Genomic DNA, 12,049 nt, shown 5'->3' with positions numbered 1-12,049 from the left:
GCTCTGCTGAGTGCTGGGCGCGAGGGAGCGGGAACAGCCGGCCCGGTAACGCGTGACGGCCGGGGGCGGCGGAGCCCCGGGGAGTGGGCTCTGGTATGGGGGGAGGCTGGAGCTGTGGTGCTCCCGGGAGAGCTCCCGGCGGCGGTGAGCCATGTGCTGGGCGGCTGCACGGCCCCGGCGATGCCTCTAGCGGCCTCCGCTGGAAAGCGCCCGTCTCCCGTGCGGGCTGTGCCTGCGTGTGCTGGGCTTTTGACAGGCGGTTTTAATGTTTGCACTTCACCTTGGGGGGTGCGGTGCTCCTGCACGTGGAGGAAAGGGTTTGTGTCACCCGGCTGCCAGAGGTTGGAGCGGCAGAATTCACCAGCCGGCCCTTTGCCCCCCACACCCCAAAAGCTGGGAGCTGATGGGAATGCATCTCCCGGGGTTTCACCCGCTTTGGTTAGCCTCTTCGTTGCGTAGTCTAGACTGTGATGACTTGAGGCTTGACAGTTCTGTGCTTAGGGTGTAGCTGGTGCCTTTAAACTACACTGAAGACCATAAGAGTCTTAAAAGTATTGATAAAACTACTCAGGAAAGGTCAGAGGCTGATACCACCTTGCAGCCCATGATGCAGTTGCAGTCGTCCAGCCTGTGTTTCCCCCCAGGCTCTGAAACCTAAGACTCATTTTTGGTCTTTTTGCTTTATAAGTCTTGCTGCCATCCTGTTTGAAGAAGCTAAAAGAAAGGAGAGGCTAAAAATTATTCAGAGCTCTTAAAGCTTGGTTTGGAGAAGTTCACTAAGCATGTATACACCACACAGTATAATACAAAGAACATTGAATGATTGCTTTAACCCACCCCTTTCTTCTGGAGACAGTATTTTTTTTTTTCCAGGAGAATCCAGGATATACATGTGATGTAGAATATTATGTTTCTATTGCATGAGTATTGATTGTAACAGAAAACTTCAGGGGTAGTACAAAGAGTTGTAGAGGAGAGTTGTAAAAAGAGTCTGATTTACAGCCATTGCCATTGCACTGCTCTCATTGCTCTTTATTAACTGCTCTTACCCATCCAGTTGGCTAGCTAGCAGATTTTTTCTGTCACCAGGTACTGTGACTTTAAGACCTAATAAACGTCTTATTTACCCTAATTAACTAGTAGCAGATGATTCCCAGAAAAAGTAAGATTGTTTTAACAGAATAGTTCATTGATTCTTTTGTACGATAAATTTCTTGAGTCAGCTTAATATTACCGTTAGTAAGTATAGTTGGAGATGACACTTGTATGCTAACTACTGTTAATTCAGACACCTAGCAGAAAGTTCTTATGCTGGCTGAAATTCTTCATGAGATTGGTGTATGCTGTAAGTCAGTGTGCAGTAAAGATGACAGCAGTTTGCTGGTGGATATTGAGCAGTAAGAGTATAAATACCTACCTGTCATCAAAAACATGTTGAAGAAGAGGGGAGGAAGATCAGAGAATGAAGTATTAAAATTAGAAGCCTACCCTAAGGTGCTCTATAAATGAAGCCTTTAGGATTGGGTTGGGTGATTATCTGTCTACTTGTTCCTAGAGCTTGTGGCAGCAGCAATCTGTAGAGTAGGTGAGCATCTCCAGTGCAAGGAGGAAGAAGCTGTGGAAGAGTTTCATCCTCAGTAGCTTGACTTCTGAGTACTTCCAAATCTGTGGTGGGCTTCCCTCCACTGACACGTTGGAAGCACTTAGTAGTTAATCCATTCCTGTGAAGGGCCATTATGCAGCATTGCCCTGTGTGAAACATCAAACCTAAGGCAACTGCTTTCTTTCCAACTCTGCTTCTGGTACAGGTGTCTTGATACAAGTGCTGAAGCTGGCAGTTTGCTGCTGGCAAACAGGACCTTTGGCTTGTATTCAGTCCCTTCATCAGCAGGGATTAGTGTGCATTACATCCAGGAGGAAATTAACCCCAAAAGCCTTTCCAAAGTGAAATGCTGGAGGGCTTCTCTGTTCAAGCCAGTGAATAGCTGTTATGACTCTAAATCTAATAATCAGCTGCAGCACAGCTGCTGGTAGAAGTTTGGCTCTGCTTTCTCTGCTGACTGGCCATCATCCTTGCTTCCTTTGTACACTACTGCTTTTAGCTGAGGTGGTTGTACTTCTAATTCAGGGGGAACAAGGCCTGTTCTGGGGTGTTTACATGCTCAGCTTGCATTGAGATTGAGAGTACAGGCTGAGTGCTTTTAGCTTTACTGACTGAACCATTAAATTTGATCAGTGAGGGATGTAAAATAGTTACTGAGCAAATAAGCAACAGTGTTCCTGCTCAACACCCTTGAATATATGACTCTGGTACCCAGAGACCCTTGGGAATGCAATCCCTTGGTTGTTCTGCAGACATATGTTGTTTTAATTTGTATTTGGGTACAATGCTCCTTTCCCTCATCTGTTCCCAGTGTGGAAATAGGCGAGAGTGTACGTGGAGAGGATGTCTACATTGTGCAGAGTGGCTGTGGTGAAATCAATGACAATCTGATGGAGCTCCTTATCATGATAAATGCCTGTAAGATTGCCTCAGCCAGCAGAGTCACAGCTGTCATACCCTGCTTCCCTTATGCTCGGCAGGACAAAAAGGACAAGGTAAGGATGTGATAAAGCTTTCTGCTGCGAAGATGAATGCACACCTTGAAAGCCCTGACTGCTGGATAGGGATTAGATGAAGTTGAATATGTAGAGGATGAGATAAAACTTACTTTAATTTCTTTAAACGTCAGGGCATAAGACTGCAAATCCATCTTTTCATAAAGATCTAGGTCATCTTGAAAATACAGCAAGCTGTAATCACCAGTTGATGAAAAGATGCGATGTTAATGAGTACTCCTTTTAGTAACTGCTTGTGAATCATTGCCTAGAAGTGGAAGACTGACATCGTGATGAAGGAGTTGAACTTGTCTTAAATACTGTTTTTTCCTGTACTAGAGTCGAGCTCCAATCTCTGCCAAGCTGGTTGCAAACATGCTGTCTGTGGCAGGTGCAGATCATATAATCACCATGGACCTGCATGCATCTCAGATTCAGGTAGGAGCTGAAATCGGGGAAGTACTTACCTGCTCCAATCTGAGCCTCTTTACTGACTTGCAGGCTTTCCAGTGGTCTGCTATTTTTTAGGCACAGGAGTGATCAGGACTTGGGAACATGGGGCTTGAAGGGACTTGTAGAATCAGTCAGTAGAGGGTGAGGAGATGGGTAGCAGATTCATCTGTAAATTAAATTATAGCTGTTCTTGATCAGACTAAGCATAATGAGTCCTGTGTAAATGAATGTTGGGCTAGTAAATGATCCGTGCAACTTTATTGCCACACAGTGACACTGTGTATTCTTAATGGGTCCTTTGAGGAATTTCAGATGGAGAATGGCTTTATCAGGAGTGTTCTTAAATATTGAGTAGATCTGTCTGATGTTTACTGAATTGTCAGGGAGAAGTGAGCAGTGCTCTTTTTGACACGGTGGCTGGTAATACTGCTGCCCTGAGATTAGCTCTTCTTCCAGGTATGCTGGCACAGCTACTTGTGAGGGTTCAGTTGACCAGGACAGTGATTTGGTAGGTTGCTGCTGACAAGATGGACAATCCCACTTGTATCCATTCAGTGCCACCCTTCCACATAAGTTGGCTTTGGTTCTCTCCCAAGCTGCTGGTGAACTGAAAATTAGTCATAGGTATTGCTGGCTTAGTGAACAGAATAGTCTCACAGAGCAACTGAAATCTTGACCAGAGCTGTGTAAGAGAAGTGGCAAGAGCATATATGAGGGAGAGGAGGGATAGCAAGCTGTTAAATTATCAGTCTTGTCTCTTTCCACCTTGAGCAAGTGCTCTAAGACCAAGAAATGAACTCAGTGCAACTGAGGAGTGTAGCAGAGTGGAGGAAATCTATTGTATGGCTCCAAGCACTTTGAATCCAGAAGGGTAAGATATCTCCTGCCTGGTGAAGGAGGTGGGCTGGCTGTCATTTTAACAGTTGGAAATGCAACCATTCACACTTCAGTATCATTTCTTCCAGTGCCCTTTGTCTCAGATGGAAAAAATCTATGGGGGCACAGCTGAGAAGAGTTTCAGAAAGATCATGAAATAAAAGAACAGAACTCAGGTGTATGCCTCTTCCCTAAGAGGCTTGGAGTTGTGATGTGTGCCATGGGGTTGACCTTTCACCCAGCAGCAATGGCAAGATGCAATTGAATAATTGGGTTTGTGTATATAAGCTTCCATCATCTGGCTGTTTTCAGCCTGGTTCTTGTAGTTGCAGGGTTGCTGAGCACAGAAGGAACAATGGTAGGCAGGATCTGTTACCCCTATACCTTGAAGCATTTCTCTAGAGTAGCTGCCCCCACTCTCCCGCTTACTACTCCCTGTCCAGGATTAACTTGTGGCTTTTAGTGACCTTTGAGGTTTACCTGGAGGAGTCTGCTGGGTCAGTGTGAAGTTGTGGAGCCAGCTGCATTAGTTTAAAAACAAATGTTACTCAAGCCTTTTTCATAGGTTTCCTGTAGATGCAAGCAGTGTGGGTAATGAGCTTTAAAGACTGACTTTGTAAACAGGCAGCTAGCTGCCCTGAAAATGAGTGTGTTTAATGCTGGTTTTCTGTACCCCCTTAGGATAGAACTGGTTCCATGTTGTAAAGGTGTCAGATGTAAAGTGTTATTTATGTTGCTAAACTGTTCCTGGCTCTGAAGACTTCTTACATTACTATTCTGTGTATCCCAAAGGCTACTGCCCTTGCATTAAGGGAAGTAGAAAGGAAAGCTGAAAGCTGTGGAAAGGTAGCGGCTGCATGCCTAATCATATAGAAGGCTTCTTCCAACTGTTTTTGGAATGTGACCTTCAGCTACATCTGTTCCTTTCATCTTCCTTGCAGGGTTTTTTTGATATCCCTGTTGATAACTTATATGCTGAGCCTGCTGTACTGAAATGGATCAAAGAGAATATTGCAGAGTGGAAGAACTGCACCATTGTTTCACCAGATGCTGGTGGAGCCAAGAGGTAAGCTGTTAGACAGCTAGCTTTAGGTGCTGCTTCTAGATCTACTTGAATTCCTGAGAGTGCTTCTGACCTTATTCTTAAGACACATCTCCTCTGCCAGCCTGTCTTCTGTAAGACAGTCTGTGGCATCTAGTGGAGAGTGGTCAGATATTCTTTCTAGGGAATGTTGAGAAGGTTTCTTGGGCTACATGGACAATGAATAGCTTCTAGAATCACAACTGTATAGGTAGTAGTCATGCAATTACTACATCCCTTGGACTAAATCAATTTTTTTATAGAAGGGTAATTATCCAGGTTGAAGGAGAGAATCATGTAGCTTATACCTGTATGCCAAGACAAGGTTACTGCTGCTGGTTAATGATACACTTTTATTCAGGCTGTTTTCTTTGCAGTATTAATCTTAGTCTATTGAGACATTTTCTTACATTTGATTTTAATATCTAGCTGGGACTTAAGCCTGCTGCTACACTTCTTCCCTGAGAGCAAGGAAGATAGATGGTTGCCTTCTAAAAAGCAGCAGCATATGTTATAGCACATTTCTACTTTGGTAGTCTGACAATCTTCTGTCTTCCTGCAGATAAACATACCAGTTTGTGGGCAATTCAAAATGTTCTCAGGTGCTTATTAAGAGAAACTGGGCTGTTCCTTGATGCTTCTGTATAAGGGCTGTATGTGAACAGCAAAAGGATGCAGAGGACTGTCACACCAAAATGTTGGTGCCTGCTGGTGTGATTCACATACTTCAGTGTTTTAAGCTATCTTACAAACAGCCAAGAGATACTACAGCTGTAGGTCACTGTATGTCTTCCTGTAGCTTTGTTGTGGCCCATATATTGGACAAGAGCTTTTGTATATTCAGCTACTCTGTAGCTTGTTGCATAATGCAGTATATGAAATGTAAAGTCAGCCAGCTATAATCTGACTCCTGAAAAAAAAAAAACCCTCTTCAAAAGCCACTTAAACTGAAATGTGTTGATCTTAGCTGGTGCAATATTTTAGAGATACTGCAGAACTAAATACATTAGTAAACAGTCTAACAATCTTATGTAGGACTCGCAGGGTGATGAGTCTGATCTCCTGAGGGTAGGAGTCTACTCATCTCAAGTGTAGAATTTCTTAGGGGCATGTGTCTTTAGTTCCTTCTCACTCTTAACACCTTTAAACTCATTTACTATAATAATCAGTATCAATATATAAAGTAAGGTTCTGTGGTCACTTTCACCAAAATAAATGTGAGGTGGTGCACTTGTGCTGCTTGGATGTGTTCTCCTGCCACTGTCCTTGTGCCACCACTTGTATGCATGACAGTTGAATGTTTGTATCCCTGTCAAAGCACAACTTAAGCCTTTCCAGTGGAGTGTTATAAAGATTACAACTTCCCAAGTATTCTGATCACTTCAGGTTTGATAAACTTGCTGGTTAAGGTTTGTTTTGAGCTTTAAATGCAAACTAATTTACAGTGGTTAGGATGAAAGACTGTTTTACCTTAATTTAGTTACTGTCATTGGAGAGATCAGATCAGAGATTGCAGTGTAACTGCTTGAAGGGAAACTAAGGTGGCGGAGTGTCTTCTATTAATTGCTTGGGAGCAGTAAGTAACAGATGTGGTGACAGCTTTTCTTACTGCAGTGGCAGTTTGTACTTAAGAGTTTTAAGAGCGATTGGATTCAAGCTGTTGTGTGGAGTTAAGTGCTGTTTGGAAACTGTTCTCTCCTCAGAGTGACCTCCATTGCAGATCGATTGAATGTAGACTTTGCCCTCATTCACAAGGAGCGCAAGAAGGCCAATGAAGTGGATCGCATGGTGCTGGTGGGTGATGTGAAAGACAGAGTGGCCATTCTGGTAGATGATATGGCAGACACGTGTGGTACCATCTGTCATGCTGCAGACAAGTGAGTAGGGCTGGCTGATTCCTTCCTAAATCAGAAACCTATTGTTAGTGAATGCTATGTAATGAGTTAATTGGATTATTTGCATGTCAGGTTTCACAAAGGAACATACAGTTTCTTGATTATCTATCTCTCATCATACAAAATGAGTAAAAAACCTAGTTAAAATTCTCACAGTGGGAATAGCTAGAAGAACATGGTGTCTTTTTTTATTTGAAAAATGCTGGTGTTGAAAGTATGTCTTCCACTAGATGATGACTGACTATACTAGGTAGAACTGTCTGGTCCATCAACTTAAGGTCATACATCTGAATTTCTATAAGTAAGCTTTTCAAGCTTTGATATCTTTCAAGCCTTCTACACTAGAAATGCCAGCACATGCAACACTCAGCATTAAATATCTGCTACTTTGTGTTGGCAAAAATCACAGAAGGTGATTTGTATGATCTAGTCCAAATGTCCCAGGGCTAAGAACAGTATTTTTTTCAATGTATACTTTGCCTGTGGTGGATTTTATGGTACTTGTTAAACTGTTTCCTTGCCCCAAACAATAGTGAGCTGGAGGGGGAAATCAAAGGTACCCTGTCCCATAAGCATATGGTATTGTTCCCTTCCATGTTTACCATGTGCCCTGTGTTAATGTTAGTTTAATACTTGCTAAGAATTTCTCATCCTTATCCTTCTCCCTACCTTGTAGGCTTGTGTCAGCTGGAGCTACCAAAGTTTATGCCATCTTAACTCATGGGATCTTTTCTGGGCCAGCAATTTCTCGGATCAACAATGCCTGTTTTGAGGCAGTTGTAGTCACAAACACGATACCCCAGGAGGACAAGATGAAGCAGTGCCCTAAAATCCAGGTGAGCATCTACTTTCTCTTCTGTCACTCCTGGGGGGTGGTAGCACTTGTCTGTCCTCCTGTTGGTGGGAAACCCCCATTATACTGTCTAGTGCTTACAGCAGTTTCATTGGTACTTGAATCAGTGATAGCGTTGACTAGTTCTCTTGTTACTGTTGCTGTGGGATAACAGACCTGTTACACCAATAAAATGCAGCTTCTAATCCAGCTCATCTTAAACAGTTTGTTTAAGTAATATTTTTTCCTGGGATTGTTTTAACTGGATCAGATCACTGGTCTAACAGGGCCATGATGTAAGCAAGCAGCTGTATCTACTCTTTGGAGGAGTGATATGCTGATGACTGAAGCAGAAGTAGATGAGAACTTCTGAACTTGGTAATGCCAGCTTCAGTTGCATATCTATCACCCAATGCCCAGCCTTTTAAGCAGCATGTCCCTTCCTTTTGTAAAGCAATGTAGGCCTGGTCTGGGGAAGGTGAATGTTTCATGTCTGGTTGTAACGGTGGTGCAGGTGAGCTGGAGAGGGAGTGCAGTCTTGTCCCATGGACATGTCTGGCTGGTTTGGCTAAGTGCAGTTGATACAGCTCCACAGTACAATGTTTAGAAACTTGCTAAAGATAAAAAAAACCTCTTTGCCATAAAAAGCCAAAAGCTGGTCTCTTGATGCTTACTCTGTGTCTTGGGTTTTCTGTTTAGGAAATGTACTGTGGCATTTTGTTTCCCAAGCTGAGGCTGACTTCCCTGGAAGAAAAAAAAAAATGGCTGTACAACTTTAGCTAGGCAGAACTTGAGGATTTCCTCTGTTAATGAACAGCTGGAAGTTGCAGCTTTACCTGAGCATTCAGGCATAATAGGTACATCAGAAGCTTCAGGTACTGCTATAGATACACACAGCCAAGAACATCCTCAATACTGTCTTCACAGCACAAATGTATAGGACACAGGCATTTGGAGAAGTTCTGGAAAGTGAATGGCACTGCTAAGACTCAGCTAGTACTGTTATAAGTGTAGCAGGTTCCCCAGTACTGGGGTTCTGGTGAAAAGGAAGCTCAACTGGTTGAAGCTGCAGTGGATTTGAAGCTGCTTTTAGAAGTAAGTTATAAGCTGACTGCAGACTGCTATTGGGTTGCACTTTTTTCAACGCTAACTTCTGGATGATATTCCTGCAACTGAGCACATCTAAAAGATGTCTGAGGCTTCAACTTCTTTCTAAGCTCCACACTACATTAATGTAGGCAAAATATTAAACTGGTAATTGGTATGTAAATAGCTGTAGCCAAAGATTGTTGTAGAATAGTTTTTCAGGCTCTAACTTAACACCTCGCTCTTTTGCACTTAACATCTGATGTTCAGTATTGAGAAACACAGAACTGAAGTGTTTGTCCTAAGTCTTGTGTTCTGTCTGCTCTGCAGCTTTTAAGTGGTTTTCCTTCCTTCTTTGGGAGGTAAACTATCCAGAAGAAAGAAAATGTTAAATATGGATTTCACTTGGTTTCTTTCACACACCATGAACATGGTGCTTCTTGCTGAGACTACATATACCAAAATGCTTTAGCTGCTGGGGTTCAAAGCTAGTTGTGTTGAGACTTGATTTTTTTTTTCCCCCCTCCTGTTAACTGGATAACCCCACCAGGTGGAGCCAGCACAGTGACAGGGAGCTGAGCTGCAGCACAGTAGCTTTATCTTTCTTAGACTGCTGGCAGTGATGGTAAAGCCTCATGACTCATGGAAGCGATTTGATCTTGATTTAGACTCCCCTAACTTCTCTGCAACCTACACAAAGTGAATAGGATAGTCCTAGGGTAAACAGACTGAGCTTAGGGAGTCTCAGCAAAGAAAAGTAATGGTAGACTGTCATCCTGACAAGATCAACAGTGAAATAATTCTTGTAGTGCTATATGTAGAATATCTTCAGAATTGTATGTAATTAAATCCCAACCCTATGTAGAAGTAATTTGTCTGCATCTGGCATGTTAAAAATTTGTGTTTGAGTTTACTCTTTAAGTTCTTCCTGACTTACCAGCCGTTCTTCCAGGCTTGATGTCGTTTCTCAGTGATGCTGATGCATCTTTCTTCCCCTACAGGTGATTGATATCTCAATGATCCTTGCGGAGGCCATCAGGAGGACTCATAATGGGGAATCTGTCTCCTACCTATTCAGCCATGTCCCTTTATAACAACAGATGCCAGCTGCTGCTTGTATGGCTTTTTTTAAAACCAAAAGTTGTTCAGCTTGTAAAGTTCAGTAGAAGACTGCTTGTTCCAGTGCAGTTCTCCACAGCTTCTCCTACTTAAGTCAGGCTTACTGGCTCTGATCCCAACACTGAGAGGCTGGGGAGGGGAAACTTATCTCTGTAACACTCCAACTCTACCAGCAACCCTGTGCATTGGGGCTCATTAGTAGTATTGACTCAATTCTGCAGATCTGTGGAGAGCGGGACTGACACATGGCTAATTGCCACAATTATTTTGAGGGGTGGGGGAGGGAGAGGGTTTGTCTGTGGGCAGGGTTAGATGATCTGGCATGTGCACCCCAAATTGTTTGGGAAGTAGAGCTCCCTAGGACATGTTGATTTGGATCTACAGCAAGAGCCCAAGAGACTGCTGGCTGTCTTACCACTCTATACCTGACAGAAGCTCTCGAAGAGCAATAGGGAAGGCTTGTATCTTGGCCAAGCTTGACCCTAGGCAAAACCCTGGGGGAAGCCTGGGAGGTGGTTCTGCTACAGCTTCCTCCCATGAAAGGAGATCAGTGTAGCTTGCAAACTTGAATTCATCTTAATTATTGATGAAATTAAATGCCCTTTAGCATGCTACACAGCAAAGTGAAGGTGAGAGCATAGTCTGTGCAGTACTGCCTTGCTGTGTTAACTTAGTGGTGAAGGTGTATCCTGGACAAGCATTCTTCTCCCTCTTATGTAGAGGACTCATGGTGGTTGTGTGCTTTGGTTTCTAGTGTAGGCTAAAACCAGTTCCTCAATTTCACAATTTACTGTTAGCCTTACTAGTGATTAGAGGACTGCTGTGATGTACTATAGCTGCACCTTGACTTGCTGTGCAAATCCCTTTTTTTACCAGTATGCTAGTAAACTGAGCCTCTTTATCCCATAGTAGTTTGGTTGTTGCATCAAGCACATACCTGCTCAGATGCTGGAGTGACCTAGTACATAACAGCTTTGTGTCCAGCTGTTTTAGCCCTTCTCATTGCCTGCAATCCTGCTGCCCTATAAGCTACTGACAGTTGCTTGTCCTGGTCACTGTCTGCCTTGCAAGTGTTGCTCCTTGCAAAAGATGTTAAACCAAGGAGCATAGGAGGTTGCAGGACTACAAAACCTTAAGAAGCCCTTGGAGTGGATCTGGTGCTGCTAATGAGCGCTTACGGCAATGGGTTGAAGAGGCTGGTGATACATAGTACTGGGAAAACTAGATCTGACACCAACCTGACAGGCAGCAAAGTGCCTGAAAGAAAATTACCAAAACTAGAGCTGGCTGAGGTTCCTGGATGTAATAAGTATCATCTGAAACTTGAATACAACTGTACCAGACAATCGTAAGGTCAACTGTTCAGTCTCTCCTGGACTCTTGTGGGGTTATAGACCAAGCTGGTTTATGCTCTGGTTTTTATAAGCACTCCTCTTTTCTATTTGTTTTTGAGCTGGAGGAATGGAAAAAGGGAAAAGAAGGGACTTGAAATTACTTGCTAGAGTAACCAGCATGGCTTTCAGAGGCTAGGGGCTGGGTTATAAGTGGAAATAACTGAAAGACTTGGTTAAGATCTAGGGAAGTACTTCTTTAGTTGTGCCTTTTACTGAAGACTTCTCTCCCTTCCTAGAACTCCTGTCTTGTGGTAACGTTAACTCTTCTATTACAGTGTAGGGTTTTTCTTTTTGTATAAGAATTGGTGTTTGTCTGGAAAGTGTCTCTTGCTTCTTTGCTTTGCATCCTGCACTGAGCTCTACTGAGAGTCTGATTCCTGCCTCCCTATGTTGGAGCCCCTGCTGCTGTACTGCCAGTGCCCTGAGAGCCCAGAGCCAGGACATCGGAGCAGCAGTTGTGAGGATTTTCAGCAGCATTTGTGTTTAAACTTAAGACCTGATGAAGGAATTAAACTTTTATTTAAAAACTATGGCCTCTGTCTATCAATGTTTCTAAAAACCTTACAAAGGTGATGTGCATCTTCAGTTGGGTCATTTGGAAGGTAGATCATGGAGTAATGTTATTTGGAAGAGACCTTGAAAGTTCATCTGAGGTTCACCTTGGCTCTGCTCACATTGTGTGGAAGAAAAAGCTTGGGACCAAATTACTTCTAGT

The 12,049-nt window shown here is 43.2% G+C and overlaps 1 protein-coding gene across 3 annotated transcripts in view; it reads left to right on the top strand.

The window, feature by feature from the left end:
• Nucleotides 1–11,835, top strand: part of PRPS1 (phosphoribosyl pyrophosphate synthetase 1) — a 12,496-nt gene extending 661 nt beyond the window's left edge. The window contains exons 2-8 of one of the 3 annotated variants that reach the window (XR_004841206.1): nucleotides 2,415–2,598; nucleotides 2,938–3,036; nucleotides 4,869–4,993; nucleotides 6,712–6,885; nucleotides 7,580–7,739; nucleotides 8,435–8,830; nucleotides 9,823–9,907. Coding sequence is in view for 2 of the 3 variants with exons in the window: in XM_009649079.2 (XP_009647374.1) it covers nucleotides 2,415–2,598; nucleotides 2,938–3,036; nucleotides 4,869–4,993; nucleotides 6,712–6,885; nucleotides 7,580–7,739; nucleotides 9,823–9,915 (835 nt within the window). In the remaining variant the exon portion in view is untranslated. Of the gene's footprint in view, nucleotides 46–2,414; nucleotides 2,599–2,937; nucleotides 3,037–4,868; nucleotides 4,994–6,711; nucleotides 6,886–7,579; nucleotides 7,740–8,434; nucleotides 8,831–9,822 lie in introns of all 3 variants that reach the window. The other 2 variants (XM_035888797.1, XM_009649079.2) reach the window with 2 other exon arrangements.
• The last annotated feature ends 214 nt before the right edge of the window (nucleotides 11,836–12,049 follow it).

Source organism: Egretta garzetta, unplaced genomic scaffold (assembly GCF_000687185.1).
Source record: "Egretta garzetta isolate BGI_Z169 unplaced genomic scaffold, ASM68718v1 scaffold1021, whole genome shotgun sequence".
In the NCBI taxonomy this organism is placed as follows: domain Eukaryota; kingdom Metazoa; phylum Chordata; class Aves; order Pelecaniformes; family Ardeidae; genus Egretta; species Egretta garzetta.
This window is presented reverse-complemented; position numbering and strand designations above follow the sequence as displayed.